At 49.3% G+C, this 16896-nt stretch overlaps 1 protein-coding gene across 1 annotated transcript in view; it reads right to left on the bottom strand.

Annotated features, from left to right (window-relative positions):
- Nucleotides 1-528: 528 nt before the first annotated feature.
- The window catches only part of LOC112235668 (FHF complex subunit HOOK interacting protein 1B-like), a 38354-nt gene continuing 21986 nt past the window's right edge, over nt 529-16896 (bottom strand). The window contains exons 4-11 of the mRNA XM_042306752.1: nt 15847-16092; nt 15497-15664; nt 12757-12836; nt 12432-12601; nt 10017-11402; nt 7996-8174; nt 4481-4643; nt 529-1076 (exon numbers count right to left, since the gene is read on the bottom strand). Coding sequence (XP_042162686.1) covers nt 772-1076; nt 4481-4643; nt 7996-8174; nt 10017-11402; nt 12432-12601; nt 12757-12836; nt 15497-15664; nt 15847-16092 — 2697 coding nt within the window. The 3' untranslated portion in view covers nt 529-771. The remainder of the gene's footprint in view (nt 1077-4480; nt 4644-7995; nt 8175-10016; nt 11403-12431; nt 12602-12756; nt 12837-15496; nt 15665-15846; nt 16093-16896) is intronic.

The following is a 16896-nucleotide window of genomic DNA, read 5'->3' as shown; positions in this document are numbered from 1 at the left end:
GGATGTGTCCATATATGGTCACAGTGTCCTAGAGAAGGAGTGCCGATCTAGGATCTGTCCATATATGGTCAGTGTCCTAGAGAAGGAGTCCGGATCTAGGATCTGTTCATACAATCTTATTCGTTATGATGTAAAATTCTAAACTGATGCCAGTTCCCCGTCAGTCTACCTGTCCTATCCTAACCACTGTCTCACGTGTCAGTCTACCTGTCCTATCCTAACCACTGTCTCACGTGTCAGTCTACCTGTCCTATCCTAACCACTGTCTCACGTGTCAGTCTACCTGTCCTATCCTAACCACTGTCTCACGTGTCAGTCTACCTGTCCTATCCTAACCACTGTCTCACGTGTCAGTCTACCTGTCCTATCCTAACCACTGTCTCACGTGTCAGTCTACCTGTCCTATCCTAACCACTGTCTCACGTGTCAGTCTACCTGTCCTATCCTAACCACTGTCTCACGTGTCAGTCTACCTGTCCTATCTTGTCTGTCTCTGTCTGTCTGTGTCAGTCTACCTGCCCTATCCTGTCTGTGTCAGTCTACCTGCCCTATCCTGTCTGTCTGTCTGTCTTTTAGACGCTTTGTGGATACAGGCCCAGACGTCACGTACACTAGATTTAACAACGGTGGAAAGGAACTCCCTCTAGACAACGCTTACAACCAATCCAATGCTTCTCAATCTTCTGGGAGGAGGGTTGAAATCGGGTTGCAACCTTCAGTGTCACTCCTCAGTGTCGTGTCTCTGGAGGAAGGGTGTGGAGACAGACAGCATCACTCCTCAGTGTCGTGGCTCTGGAGGAAGGGCATGGAGACAGCGTGCTCCTGGGCCAGAGCGGCCAGCTCCTTGAGGAACTCGGAGAAGATGACGGCGCAGTAGACGGCGTTCTTCACCCTCAGAGCCTCTGCCTGCTTCTCCAGCCCCGACGCCCCTGACCCGCCCCGGAACAGGGCACTGTGCAGCGATTGGCCACCGTCTCGTACGTGGGCCAGGGCGAGCTGGGCGGCGTGGCGTGCCCGCGTGGGGCTGTTGGTGTGGCGAAGGATCAGGTCGCCTAGTGAGGGTTTCCGGCTCTTCACTGGAAGAGAGATAGACACAGCATGTGATTAGGATAGGACAGGTAGACTAACACAACAGACAGACAGGACAGGTAGACTGACACAACAGAGACAGGACAGGTAGACTGACACAACAGAGACAGGACAGGTAGACTAACACAACAGACAGACAGGACAGGTAGACTGACACAACAGAGACAGGACAGGTAGACTGACACAACAGAGACAGGACAGGTAGACTAACACAACAGACAGACAGGACAGGTAGACTAACACAACAGAGACAGGACAGGTAGACTGACACAACAGAGACAGGACAGGTAGACTGACACAACAGAGACAGGACAGGTAGACTGACACAACAGAGACAGGACAGGTAGACTAACACAACAGACAGACAGGACAGGTAGACTGACACAACAGAGACAGGACAGGTAGACTGACACAACAGAGACAGGACAGGTAGACTGACACAACAGAGACAGGACAGGTAGACTGACACAACAGAGATAGGACAGGTAGACTGACACAACAGACAGACAGGACAGGTATACTGACAACAGACAGACAGGTATACTGACAACAGACAGACAGGTAGACTGACAACAGACAGACAGGTAGACTGACAACAGACAGACAGGTATACTGACAACAGACAGACAGGTATACTGACAACAGACAGACAGGTAGACTGACAACAGACAGACAGGACAGGTAGACTGACAAAACAGACAGACAGGACAGGTAGACTGACAAAACAGACAGACAGAGGACAGGTAGACTGACAAAACAGACAGACAGAGGACAGGTAGACTGACAAAACAGACAGACAGGACAGGTAGACTGACAAAACAGACAGACAGGACAGGTAGACTGACAACATACAGGATAGGACAGGTACCCTGACAAAAGACACATGATAGGACAGGGCAACTGACAGACAGGATAGAACAGGTATACTGACACACACACACAGACTAGAGGTCAACCGATTAATCGGAATGATCGATTAATTAAGGCCGATTTCAAGTTTGAAACATTCTGAATTTTTGGACACCGATTTCTTTACACCTTTATTTAAATATTCCTGTTACATTGTACAACCTTCAATGTTATGTCATAATTATGTACAATTCTGGTGAATGAATTACATTTGTTTGTCTTTGTTAGGAATAAATGGACTTCACACATTCGCAACGAGCCAGGCGGCCCAAACTGCTGCATATACCCTGACTGCTTGCACGGAACGCAAGAGAAGTGACACAATTTCCCTAGTTATAAAACATTCATGTTAGCAGGCAATATTAACTAAATATGCAGGTTCAAAAGTATATACTTGTGTATTGATTTTAAAGAAAGGCATTGATGTTTATGGTTAGGTACACATTGGTGCAACGACAGTGCTAATTCATCACCCGTTTGGCAAAGTAGGCTGTGATTCAATGAGAAATTAACAGGCACCACATCGATTATATGCAACACAGGACACGCTAGATAAACTAGTAATATCATCAACGATGTGTAGTTAACTAGTGATTATGTTAAGATTGATTGTTTTTCATAAGATAAGTTGCTAGCTAGCATTAAACTTATCTTGGCTTCTTGCTGCCGTCGCGTAACAGGTAGTCAGCCTGCCATGCAGTCTCCTCGTGGTGCCGTCGCGTAACAGGTAGTCAGCCTGCCACGCAGGCTCCTCGTGGAGTGCAATGTAAGGCAGGTGGTTAGAGCGTTGGACTAGTAACCGGAAGGTTGCAAAAACGAATCCCTGAGCTGACAAGGTGAAAATCTGCTGTTCTGCCCCTGAACAAGGCAGTTAACCCACTGTTCCTAGACCAGTTAACCCACTGTTCCTAGACCAGTTAACCCACTGTTCCTAGACCAGTTAACCCACTGTTCCTAGACCAGTTAACCCACTGTTCCTAGACCAGTTAACCCACTGTTCCTAGACCAGTTAACCCACTGTTCCTGGACCAGTTAACCCACTGTTCCTGGACCAGTTAACCCACTGTTCCTGGACCAGTTAACCCACTGTTCCTAGACCAGCTAACCCACTGTTCCTAGACCAGTTAACCCACTGTTCCTAGACCAGTTAACCCACTGTTCCTAGACCGTCATTGAAAATAAGAATGTGTTCTTAACTGACTTGCCTAGTTAGACTTAGGGATGCCACCCGTTAGATAAAATACAGAACGGTTCCTTATTTCACTGAAAGAATAAACGTTCTGTTTTCGAAATGATAGTTTCCAGATTTGACCATATTAATGACCGAAGACTCGTATTTCTGTGTGTTATTATGTTATAATTAAGTCTATGATTTGATATTTGATAGAGCAGTCTGACTGAGCGGTGGTAGGCAGCATTATTTCAAACAGCGCTTTCGTGCGTTTGCCAGCAGCTCTTCGTGGTGCTTCAAGCATTGAGATGTTTATGACTTCAAGCCTATCAACTCCCGAGAATAGGCTGGTGTAACCGATGTGAAATGACTAGCTAGTTAGCGGGGTGCGCGCTAATAGCGTTTCAATCGGTGACGGCACTCGCTCTGAGACTTGGAGTAGTTGTTCCCCTTGCTCTGCAAGGCCTGCGGCTTTTGTGGAGCGATGGGTAACGATGCTTCGAGGATGGCTGGGGCGGCAGGGTAGCCTAGTGGTTAGAGCTGTTGGACTAGTAATTGAAAGGTTGCAAGTTCAAAACCCCGAGCTGACAAGGTACAAATCTGTCGTTCTGCCCCTGAACAAGGCAGTTAACCCACTGTTCCCAGGCCGTCATTGAAAATGAGAATTTGTTCTTAACTGACTTACCTAGGTAAATAAAGGTAAAATTAAGTAGACTGACAATACAGAAAGGATAGCACAGGTAGACTGATGCAACAGACAGACAGGATAGGACAGGGAGACTGACAATACAGAAAGGATCTGACCATCTGACAGATGCAGATATAGACATGGTTTCACAATTTGCATTTTTACCTTTATTTAAACTAGGCAAGTCAGTTAAGAACAAACTCTTAATTACAATGACGGCCTACCCCGGGCAAACCCGAATGACGCTGGGACTATTGGACTCCCAATCACAGCCGGTTGTGATACAGCCTGGATTTGAACCAGGGTGTCTGTAGTGACGCCTCTATCGCCGAGATGCAGTGTCTTAGACCACCACTCGGCTGCCTTTAACTGTTTTGTATATGTGGCCAGAAAACAGACCGTTTGAGCCTGATTCACCCTAGTGAGGAGATGTGTGTCTTGATAAAATGTAATAATCTCATCTGCTCCCTACCCTATCCAGTAACCCTGTGAACAGAACAGATGAACAGACCCAATTTCCCCCAATCACAGCCTGTCTGCATTATTCATTCTCTCTAGCACTCCCATGGGCTACTATACACTGTGTGTGTGTGTCTGCATGTGTCCGTGGCCCTCTCACTCACCCAGAGCATCAGAGCGTCGCAGTGTGGGCATCCCCATGGGTGAGTCCGCCCAGTCCACCTTGCCCCTGGCAGCCAGGTAGCGCTGGGCTTTCTTCAGCATGGCAGGGAAATCCTCATGGGACGCTGCAAACGTCTCGATGCGGCTCTTCACTGAGCCCAGGACCTGAGGGAGAGAGAGGAGGCAGGGGAGAGAGAGGAGGCAGGGGAGAGAGAGGAGGCAGGGGAGAGAGAGGAGGCAGGGGAGAGAGAGGAGAGGGGAGAGGAGGAGGCAGGGGAGAGAGAGGAGGCAGGGGAGAGAGAAGAGAGAGGAGGGGGGGAGAGAGAGGCAGAGAGAGGGAGGCAGGGGAGAGAGAAGAGAGAGGAGGCAGGGGAGAGAGAGGAGGCAGGGGAGAGAGAGAAGAGAGAGGAGGCAGGGGAGAGAGAGGAGGCAGGGGAGAGAGAGAAGGAGAGGAGGCAGAGAGAGGAGGCAGGGGAGAGAGAGGGGAGAGAGAGCAGGGGAGAGAGAGGCAGGGGAGAGAGAGGAGGCAGGGGAGAGAGAGGAGGCAGGGGAGAGAGAGGAGGCAGGGGAGAGAGAGAGGCAGGGGAGAGAGAGGAGGCAGGGGAGAGAGAAGAGAGAGGAGGCAGGGGAGAGAGAGGAGGCAGGGGAGAGAGAGAGGAGGCAGGGAAGAGAGAAGAGAGAGGAGGCAGGGGAGAGAGAGGAGGCAGGGGAGAGAGAGGAGGCAGGGAAGAGAGAAGAGAGAGGAGGCAGGGGAGAGAGAAGAGGCAGGGGAGAGAGAGGAGGCAGGGGAGAGAGAAGAGGCAGGGGAGAGAGAGGAGGCAGGGGAGAGAGAGGCAGGGGAGGCAGGGGAGAGAGAGGCAGAGAGAGGAGGCAGGGGAGAGAGGAGGCAGGGGAGAGAGAAGAGAGAGGAGGAGGCAGGGGAGAGAGGGAGGCAGGGGAGAGAGAGGAGAGAGAGGAGGCAGGGGAGAGAGAGGAGGCAGGGGAGAGAGAGGCAGGGGAGAGAGAAGAGAGAGGAGGAGAGAGGAGGCAGGGGAGAGAGAGGCAGAGAGAGGAGGCAGGGGAGAGAGAGGAGGCAGGGGAGAGAGAGGAGGCAGGGGAGAGAGAGAGGAGGCAGGGGAGAGAGAGGAGGCAGGGGAGAGAGAGGAGGCAGGGGAGAGAGAGGAGGCAGGGGAGAGAGAGGAGGCAGAGAAGAGAGAGGAGGCAGGGGAGAGAGAAGAGAGAGGGGTAGGGAGAAGAGAGAGGAGGCAGGGGAGAGAGAGGGAGGCAGGGGAGAGAGAAGAGAGAGAGGCAGGGGAGAGAGAGGAGGCAGGGGAGAGAGAAGAGGGGAGGAGGGAGGGGGGAGAGAGAGGAGGCAGGGGAGAGAGAGGAGAGAGAGAGGGGCAGGGGGGAGAGAGAGGAGGCAGGGGAGAGAGAGGAGGCAGGGGAGAGAGAAGAGAGGGGGGAGAGAGAGAGGCAGAGAGAGAGGAGGCAGGGGAGAGAGAGGCAGAGAGAGGAGGCAGGGGAGGAGAGAGAGGAGAGAGAGGAGGCAGGGGAGAGAGGAGGCAGGGGAGGAGAGGAGGCAGGGGAGAGAGAAGAGAGAGGAGGCAGGGGAGAGAGGCAGGGGAGAGAGGAGGCAGGGGGGAGAGAGAGAGAGGAGGCAGGGGAGAGAGAGGAGAGGAGAGGGCAGGGGAGAGAGAGGAGAGGAGGCAGGGGAGAGAGAGGAGAGGAGGCAGGGGAGAGAGAGAGAGAGGAGGCAGGGGAGAGAGAGGAGAGGAGGCAGGGGAGAGAGAGGAGGCAGGAGGAGAGGAGGCAGGGGAGAGAGAGGAGAGGAGGCAGGGGAGAGAGAGGAGAGGAGGCAGGGGAGAGAGAGGAGGTAGGGGAGGGAAGCAAGGTTAGGGAACATAGTGATCCTTCCTATCAGTATGACATGCTGACCAGTCCCTCGTTCACGTGCACCATCATGCGCATGTTGATTTTGTCCCCCCACACCAGACGTGATCAGGACACGCATGTTGAAATATCAAAACAAATTAATTTGGGGGACAGGTCAAAAAGCATTGAACATTCATGTCCATTTCTCTAGCTTGCTGTTGCCAGCTCATTTTGTCCTGGGATATAAACATTGGGTTGATATTTCAGCTGAAATGCACAAGATCCTCTACCCTGACAATTAATCCACAGATAAAAGGGGAAACCGAGGTAGTTTCTAGTAATGTCTCCTCCTTCAGGCTTCTTCTTCTTCGGACTTTATATGGCAGTTGGCAACTAACTTTATGCTGCATTACCACCAACTGGACTGGAGTGTGGACCTCAAACCAATGAGATGGGAGAGGCGGGACTTAGAATCCAGTTCTATTTAAGCACCTGGCTATGGAGATGCTCGTTGACGAGCTCGAGCAGTGTGGGTGCAATGTTTGAATAACAATGATTGTACATTTATTTTTCAACGCTCGCGCACTTGACGCTAGCGGTGTGGGCAGCATATGAGAGATTTGACACTGGGTTCGAGTTAGGGAACATAGTGATGTCTTCCTACCACCTGTATAAGAGACTTGACACTGGGTTCGAGTTAGGGAACATAGTGATGTCTTCCTACCACCTGTATAAGAGACTTGACACTGGGTTCGAGTTAGGGAACATAGTGATGTCTTCCTACCACCTGTATAAGAGATTTGACACTGGGTTCGAGTTAGGGAACATAGTGATGTCTTCCTACCACCTGTATAAGAGACTTGACACTGGGTTCGAGTTAGGGAACATAGTGATGTCTTCCTACCACCTGTATAAGAGACTTGACACTGGGTTCGAGTTAGGGAACATAGTGATGTCTTCCTACCACCTGTATAAGAGACTTGACACTGGGTTCGAGTTAGGGAACATAGTGATGTCTTCCTACCTGTATAAGAGACTTGACACTGGGTTCGAGTTAGGGAACATAGTGATGTCTTCCTACCTGTATAAGAGACTTGACACTGGGTTCGAGTTAGGGAACATAGTGATGTCTTCCTAACACCTGTATAAGAGACTTGACACTGGGTTCGAGTTAGGGAACATAGTGATGTCTTCCTACCTGTATGAGAGACTTGACACTGGGTTCGAGTTAGGGAACATAGTGATGTCTTCCTAACACCTGTATAAGAGATTTGACACTGGGTTCGAGTTAGGGAACATAGTGATGTCTTCCTACCACCTGTATGAGAGACTTGACACTGGGTTCGAGTTAGGGAACATAGTGATGTCTTCCTACCACCTGTATGAGAGACTTGACACTGGGTTCGAGTTAGGGAACATAGTGATGTCTTCCTACCACCTGTATGAGAGACTTGACACTGGGTTCGAGTTAGGGAACATAGTGATGTCTTCCTACCTGTATGAGAGACTTGACACTGGGTTCGAGTTAGGGAACATAGTGATGTCTTCCTACCTGTATGAGAGACTTGACACTGGGTTCGAGTTAGGGAACATAGTGATGTCTTCCTACCTGTATGAGAGACTTGACACTGGGTTCGAGTTAGGGAACATAGTGATGTCTTCCTACCTGTATGAGAGACTTGACACTGGGCTGGAACACCATGTTGGTGTTGAGGAGGAAAGATCGGAGCAGGGGTTGAGGGTAGCAGGCAAGCTGGCCCAGAATCCCCGTCAACAGGATGTTTACATACAAAGAGTTCTGGAGCATGTTCTCCAGCTTGGCAAACAGAACCACCATGAACGGACCTGCAGGGGAGGCGCGAGAGAGAGATATTTTGTTTATTTGAAACGGGGGAAAAAATGTACAACAAAACACACGTCTCAGAAGTGAGAAGTGATACGTTGCAGCAGAATTAGCCAACAGTTCATTTCCCTGGGGGAGAAACAGAGAGCCAGGAAGATAGAGGGGAGAAACAGAGAGCCAGGAAGATAGAGGGGAGAAACAGAGAGCCAGGAAGATAGAGGGAGAAACAGAGAGCCAGGAAGATAGAGGGAAGGAGACAGAAGAGCCAGGAAGATAGAGGGAAGGAGACAGAGAGCAAGGAAGATAGAGGGAAGGAGACAGAGAGCAAGGAAGATAGAGGGAAGGAGACAGAGAGCAAGGAAGATAGAGGGAAGGAGACAGAGAGCAAGGAAGATAGAGGGAAGGAGACAGAGAGCAAGGAAGATAGAGGGAAGGAGACAGAGAGCAAGGAAGATAGAGGGAAGGAGACAGAGAGCAAGGAAGATAGAGGGAAGGAGACAGAGAGCAAGGAAGATAGAGGGAAGGAGACAGAGAGCAAGGAAGATAGAGGGAAGGAGACAGAGAGCAAGGAAGATAGAGGGAAGGAGACAGAGAGCAAGGAAGATAGAGGGAAGGAGACAGAGAGCAAGGAAGATAGAGGGAAGGAGACAGAGAGCAAGGAAGATAGAGGGAAGGAGACAGAGAGCAAGGAAGATAGAGGGAAGGAGACAGAGAGCAAGGAAGATAGAGGGAAGGAGACAGAGAGCAAGGAAGATAGAGGGAAGGAGACAGAGAGCAAGGAAGATAGAGGGAAGGAGACAGAGAGCAAGGAAGATAGAGGGAAGGAGACAGAGAGCAAGGAAGATAGAGGGAAGGAGACAGAGAGCAAGGAAGATAGAGGGAAGGAGACAGAGGGGCGCGAGGAAGAGGGGGAAAGAGAGAGGGAAGATAGAGGGAAGAGACGAGGGAAAGAGAGAGGGAGAGCGAGGAAGAGAGGGAAGAAAGAGAGGGAGCGAGGGAAAGAGAGAGGGGAGCGAGGGAAAGAGAGAGGGAGCGAGGGATAGAGGGGGAAAGAAAGAGAGGGGGAGGAGCGAGGGAGAAAGGGAGGGGAGCGAGGAGAGAAAGGGAGGGGAGAAACGAGGGAGAAAGGGAGGGGAGAGAGGGAGAAAGGGAGGGAGCGAGGGAGAAAGGGAAAGAGAAGGGGGGAGAGCGAGAGGGGGAGAGCGAGGGAGGAGAGCGAGGGAGAGGGGAAAGAGAGAGGAGAGCGAGGAAGAGGGGGAAAAAGAGAGAGGGGAGCGAGGGAGAAAGGAGAGAAAGAGAGGGGGAAGAGAGAGGGGAGCGAGGGAGAAAAGAGAGAGGAGAGCGAGGGAGAGGGGAGAAAGAGGGGGAGAGGGGGGAGCGAGGGAGAGGGGGAAAGAGAGAGGGGGAAAGAGAGAGGAGAGCGAGTGAGAGAGGGAAAGAGAGGAGAGCGAGGGAGAGGGGGAAAGAGAGGAGAGCGAGGGGCAAAGAGAGAGGGGAGCGAGGAAGAGAGAATGGAGGGAGGGAAGGTGTACATGCACACTAATGGAAGTCTAGATCCAACAAGAAAAAAAACAGGCAACAAAACAAGACTAAATATCAAAAGGAAGCAACAGTGTACATTAATTTCCTGTGCAACGCCATCCAACATCAAAAGAGGAAGGCAACCAAAAGAAAACATCAAAATAATTAAATAAAAATGGAGCAGCATCCAACCCTCGAGCACCAATTTAAAACATAAGAACTAACATCTTAACACACATAAGCAAGTAAACAGCAGATACAACAGTAAACAACATCATCTAATAGACACAAAAACCCTACTGCTCCCTGGTGGTCTTTCTCACCTGTGTAGGGCTGAGTGGATGTCTGTCCTAGAGGCCTGAACACCCCCACAACTCCAGCCACTACCCCGCTCCCCATCAGGTCAGCGTCCAGGGGAGAGGGGGGCGGTGGTTCCCCTGAGTGGGGGTCTCTGGTGGTCTCCTCCAGCTGTCTGAGCAGCCCCACCCCCTTGCTCCTCTCCCTCACCCTGTCCTCCAGCTCCCGGAGTTCCTGGGTGAAGGCCTCGATGCTGATGCCCTGGCCGTTGGAGTCTCCAGGCCCCTGCTGCCCCCCCTCCTCAGGCCCAGCCCCATCCAGGAGCTCAGAGATCAGTCTCTCCACTGCTTCTGACTGGTTAAAGAGCATTGCCTCTGGAGGTCCCGATCCAGGGCTGGATGCTGCAGCACGGAGGGTCATCCTATCGTTGGAGGAGTTGGTACGGGGTTCTGAGAGCAGTGAAGCAGACAGAGTCTGGGTGTGACTCGGTTTGTGTGGTGGAAGACCTCTGGAGCTTTCCGCAGCCCCACTCCCATTCCCTTCACTGTAGAAGCCCTGTAGGGACCCGCAGGACTGGACAGGGGCAGGGCAGGCACTCACCTCCCCGTTCTGACTAGAGTCCCCCCCAGCAGGGTGCCGCTGCTCACCCAACTCCCTCTTCACCTTCTTAACCTCCATCCCTCCATCCTGGCTGTCCCTACACCTGTCCCCCTGCCCCCCCAACAACGTCCCATTGATGATGGCCTGCTGAGCGCCCTTGGTGGGGGCGGAGCGGAGGTGGGGAACAGCGGAGGGGTCAGCGAGGGAGGCAGAATCAGGAGGGAGATGGAGAGGTTTGGGGATGTGGACATCTCTCTGCAGGCTGCGTTTCTTGGTGCGGGGTGTGAGGCTGATACAGCTGTTCTCACCGATGGTGACGTCCCACTCTCCACTGTCCCTCTCTGTACTGCTCCACTCTGACCGCGCCGCTGCCACCACCGCTGCCCTCTGCTGGCCGGGGGAGGTACTACCACTTTGCTGGAAGGAGAAGTGCTCTGGGAACATGGCCAGGGAGGGGTTGGAGGTGGGGGGCGGGGGCGGTAGAGGGGCCGCGTTGGGTGAGGGGTCCTCTCCGTCGTAGGGGGCTGACCAGTTCCGGCAGGCCCAGGAGCACAGCTCTACCCCCCTACGTGCGTCCCTGAGGTACTCCAGGTACCCCGACTCCCAGTCCAGAACCTCTGGGACGGGGTGCATGGGGCTATCTGGGGACAGGGGGGTGTTGGGGCCGGCACCGGGCGACGAGGGGACCGTCTCGGTGGGGGAGGGGGTGCAGGGCCCTCCTCCAGTGCTCTGCTGGCGCATGAAGAGGGCCAAGCGGGATGGAGTGCTGGGTTTGTGGTGTACTGGAGACTCTGAGCTGGGGCTGTTCAGGACTACAGACAGACAGACAGAGGGAGGAACATTAGTCATGATTCTACTTTATGTGGATATATATTCACAACATTTATATATAAATCTAAGTAGTGAGTCAAACAAGAGAGGCGTTGTATAACATAATGCAACTTACAAATAAAATATAAAAAAATATTCAAACATTTAAACATTTTTTTTATTTTTTATATTCCCATAGTTACCTTTTATTTTGTATTATTTCATAATATATTGAATTTGGCCTTTACCACTATAGCCCATAGAAACACATTAAATAACACATTTATAAATGATAAAAAAATAATATATTCCTTGTGATTTCTTTTTGGACTAAGGTTTTGAAGTGTCTGTCCTATAGGCAGGTAGCCTAGTGGTTAGAGCGTTGGGCCAGTAAACGAGAGGTTGTTGGATCGAATCCCCGAGCTGACAAGTTAAAAATCCCCCCACACACCTCTGGTTGGGTTAAATGTACAACTGACTAGGTATCCCCCTTTCACTATATCTAGGAAATATAAGATCAGCAAATACATATGTTTTTAACCCCTTATTTGCCACAAAACTACTTCCATTAACTTGTATGGGTTACCGTCAGACGAGTCCCGTGACATGTTTGTGAGAGTCTCCCCTTTCCACAGTGGGGTCATCTTAGTTTTAGAACCCAAACGATTCAGACGCAACAGACAGAAGTTGGCACATCAGCGCTACAGACCTCCGACGAGTCCCGTGTGGCTAGCTCTCTTTCCTTCCTTTCCTAGCTTCCTTTTCTTGGTCTTTCCTAGCTTCCTTTTCTTGGTCTTTCCTAGCTTCCTACAGGCCTCTCTCATCTTTTTAAGTGGGAGAACTTAAAATTGAAGTTCAACTCTGTCCAAAATCTTTAACACAGCACAATGGTTTAAAACACACACCGTTTCTTATGCTTGTCTTGTGTATTGAAAAAGGGTCCATTGTAAGTTAATCTGGATGAGAGCATCTGCTCGAATGAGTGAACTGTTCAGTAGAAACCGTGGTTAGTCGCCTGTCAGTCAAGTTACCTTTCCCCCAAAGGGCAGGTTCTTCCTCCCGCTCAGCAGAGGGCGCTGTGCTCAGACGGCAGCAGTCGGGGATCAGGGACAGGAACTTGTCAGCTGATTTACCATAGAGATCAGTGTCCCTGATGGCACGCCTCTGACTAAACATCACATGGGTACAGGGCAGCAGATACCTGTCATGAAAATAATAATAGATTTAATTTATATAGTAGTTTTTCATTACAAGTAGAATCTTAAAAATATGCAGTAAGACAACAATACACTGTTACATTCTCAGTAGTAGCAGCAGCAGTAGTATAGTAACACAACACACACACACAGTATCTACCTGAGAACGAGCTGCAACATGAGGTCTTCACAGTTGAGAGAGAGCAGAGTCCTAAACAGGCTCAAAGACACCATACACAGCTGTAGGAGAGAAATAGCAGAACATTAGACACAGCTGTAGGAGAGAAACAGCAGAACATTAGACACAGCTGTAGGAGAGAAACAGCAGAACATTAGACACAGCTGTAGGAGAGAAACAGCAGAACATTAGACACAGCTGTAGGAGAGAAACAGCTGTAGGAGAGAAACAGCAGAACATTAGACACAGCTGTAGGAGAGAAACAGCAGAACATTAGACACAGCTGTAGGAGAGAAACAGCAGAACATTAGACACAGCTGTAGGAGAGAAACAGCAGAACATTAGACACAGCTGTAGGAGAGAAACAGCAGAACATTAGACACAGCTGTAGGAGAGAAAGAGCAGAACATTAGACACAGCTGTAGGAGAGAAACAGCAGAACATTAGACACAGCTGTAGGAGAGAAAGAGCAGAACATTAGACACAGCTGTAGGAGAGAAAGAGCAGAACATTAGACACAGCTGTAGGAGAGAAACAGCTGTAGGAGAGAAACAGCTGTAGGAGAGAAACAGCAGAACATTAGACACAGCTGTAGGAGAGAAACAGCAGAACATTAGACACAGCTGTAGGAGAGAAATAGCAGAACATTAGACACAGCTGTAGGAGAGAAACTGCAGAACATTAGACACAGCTGTAGGAGAGAAACAGCAGAACATTAGACACAGCTGTAGGAGAGAAACAGCTGTAGGAGAGAAACAGCTGTAGGAGAGAAATAGCAGAACATTAGACACAGCTGTAGGAGAGAAACAGCTGTAGGAGAGAAACAGCTGTAGGAGAGAAACAGCAGAACATTAGACACAGCTGTAGGAGAGAAACAGCAGAACATTAGACACAGCTGTAGGAGAGAAAAGAGCAGAACATTAGACACAGCTGTAGGAGAGAAACAGCAGAACATTAGACACAGCTGTAGGAGAGAAACAGCAGAACATTAGACACAGCTGTAGGAGAGAAACAGCAGAACATTAGACACAGCTGTAGGAGAGAAAGAGCAGAACATTAGACACAGCTGTAGGAGAGAAACAGCAGAACATTAGACACAGCTGTAGGAGAGAAACAACAGAACATTAGACACAGCTGTAGGAGAGAAACAACAGAACATTAGACACAGCTGTAGGAGAGAAACAGCAGAACATTAGACACAGCTGTAGGAGAGAAACAGCTGTAGGAGAGAAACAGCAGAACATTAGACACAGCTGTAGGAGAGAAATAGCAGAACATTAGACACAGCTGTAGGAGAGAAACAGCTGTAGGAGAGAAACAGCAGAACATTAGACACAGCTGTAGGAGAGAAACAGCAGAACATTAGACACAGCTGTAGGAGAGAAACAGCTGTAGGAGAGAAACAGCTGTAGGAGAGAAATAGCAGAACATTAGACACAGCTGTAGGAGAGAAACAGCAGAACATTAGACACAGCTGTAGGAGAGAAACAGCAGAACATTAGACACAGCTGTAGGAGAGAAACAGCAGAACATTAGACACAGCTATAGGAGAGAAACAGCTTGTTACGGATACAGTTATCCTGTGTGTGTGTTTCTTTTCTCTCCTTCTCCCCTCACAGGTGAAAATCATCACTCCCCAATCAATCATCAATCAGAAGACACACCTCCTCCTATTTCCTACCCTATCACAGTTCCTTCCTTCCTTCCCCATGGTTTAAAAACCCCATCATTTGTTTGCTCTAGAGCTCAATCTCTCTGTAAATGCCATGTCTGTAGGTCTCTGTGTTTCTCTCTCACTTTGTGTCTTAACCTCTCTTTTGTTTGAGCACCTCCATAGCACTTTGTCATCACCTGTGAGTATTGTTTTTGGTTATGGTGTTTGTTTGTTGCTGGTGGGAAAAGGGGGAAACCAAGACAAGTCGCCCATGGGCATACACTACCCGTAGGTGAACTTTGTTAAATACACTAGTTAGAACTGGGCGGACCACCCACTGTATTTTTGGTTAGTTAGTTAGCTGTTGTTAAAGTAGGCTAGTCTAGCTTAGGGGTGTTTTTGTATATTTATTGTTTCATTCCTTGGGTCCAGCTCAGCCCCTTTTCCTGCTCCCCCCCATTACCGTGTGTTTATAAATAAACCTGGAGTTTGACGGTAGATTTCTGTTGTCGTGGTTATTTCATTCACACTTTTACTTTGTCACAATAATAATTTGCATGAGTTATGTTACGGGTCTCATTACCATCCCCCTAGACTGTCGGGCCAAAAGGGATTCGTAACACAGCTGTAGGAGAGAAACAGCTGTAGGAGAGAAACAGCAGAACATTAGACACAGCTGTAGGAGAGAAACAGCAGAACATTAGACACAGCTGTAGGAGAGAAACAGCAGAACATTAGACACAGCTGTAGGAGAGAAACAGCAGAACATTAGACACAGCTGTAGGAGAGAAACAGCAGAACATTAGACACCGCTGTAGGAGAGAAATAGCAGAACATTAGACACAGCTGTAGGAGAGAAACAGCAGAACATTAGACACAGCTGTATTCATTTTACTTACTACAACTGATATGGATGTGGTTGTCTCACCTAGCTACCTTTTGATGGCACTAACTGTAAGTGGCTTTAGATAAGATGGTCTGCTAAATGACTGAAACATGTCAACTTCTCCCTCTCACTCCCAGAGAACCCCCAGTACTGTACACTCACAAACACTATATAGTACTGACCCTTGAGTTGCTGTTGATGCGCGTTAGCAACGTGTCCAGGATGGTGTCGTTGTCGTGGCGATGCATGAGGATAAAACGCAGGAAGGCTTTAAGGAGAGACGTTTCCGTGACGCTGCGCAGGAACAGGTCCAGGTAGGTTGTACTGGCTATCATCTCATCTACAGATGACTGGGGGTGATACATATTACAATAAACTATTCTGATGTTGGCAGCCAAAATTACATGTTTTAACGAGAAGAGTAATAAAATCAAGTTTTTGAGCGTCGTCTCCGGCTGGCTACTATTTTTTTTAACTAGCTAATCAATTCAATCAATCAGCTCAGGCTAGCCAATCAGAGTCCCCCCTCTACCTTGTGTAGGGCGGGTCCCATGACAGGGACCAGGAAGCCGTTGTGAACATAGTCGACCAGCTGTCTGCGGACCAGGGGGTGAGCCACCTGAATGACAGCGTTACAGAACTCCAGAGAGTTCATGAAGAGCACCAGAGAGGACACGCCCATCCAGTCCTCCCTGCGCAGAGCGTGCCAGTCATCCCCCCGTACCTCTATCTTCCTCGGCAGGGAGGAGTAGAGAGCACTGAGGCCCGTGGCCAGCACCTGGAGGGGGGGGGGGGAAGAGGTCAGTGGATGTTTAGGACTAAATTAAGAGGTGAAATGTTCATTTTGACAAGGCTGAACATGTGTCAAATATAAGGGAAAGCAGGCATGTGTGTCAGCAGCACATCAGAAACACGCGGGAAATACTACCAGTCCATGTATTAATGATGTATTTTCTGATCAGATAAAGGAGGGAGAAAGATGACATTTCGGGGAGATATACACATGCATTGGAAAACAGGTCTCAGGACAGTGTCTACAGGCAAATGTGTTCCTCGTTTAATCTGAAAAACGGTCTCTGGTTTAATAACACCACAGCCCCTTGGAGAACAGCTAGCCAACACAGACAGTCCTGTGGACAGCATTTCTTTATAGCAACTGGCAGCAAAAAAAGTTTTTGGAGCAAAAATATTACATTTGCCCCTCCAAGTTATATATATATATATATATACACACAAAACGCATGTGTTATGGCTTTTCAACCTCCAGCCATATGGTGGATTCAGAGCTATCTATCAAATAGAACTCAACAGGTTTTCTTTAAAGGAAGCGTCTCTTATGCCAAACATGTCAAATGTGGTGTACCGCAGGTCAGCTCTCTAGGCCCTCTACTCTTTTCTATTTTTACCAATGACCTGCCACTGAACAAAGCATGTGTGTCTATGTATGCTTATGATTCAACCATATATGCATCAGCAACCATAGCTAATGAAGTCACTGAAACACTTAACAAAGAGTTGCAGTCTGTTTTGGAATGGGTGGCCAGTAATAAACTGTTCCTGAACATCTCTAAAACTAAGAGCA

The sequence above is a fragment of the Oncorhynchus tshawytscha genome, linkage group LG26 (genome assembly GCF_018296145.1).
Source record: "Oncorhynchus tshawytscha isolate Ot180627B linkage group LG26, Otsh_v2.0, whole genome shotgun sequence".
NCBI classification, from domain to species: Eukaryota; Metazoa; Chordata; class Actinopteri; order Salmoniformes; family Salmonidae; genus Oncorhynchus; species Oncorhynchus tshawytscha.
The sequence above is the reverse complement of the archived record's forward strand: the minus strand, read 5'-3'. Positions and strand labels throughout refer to the sequence as shown.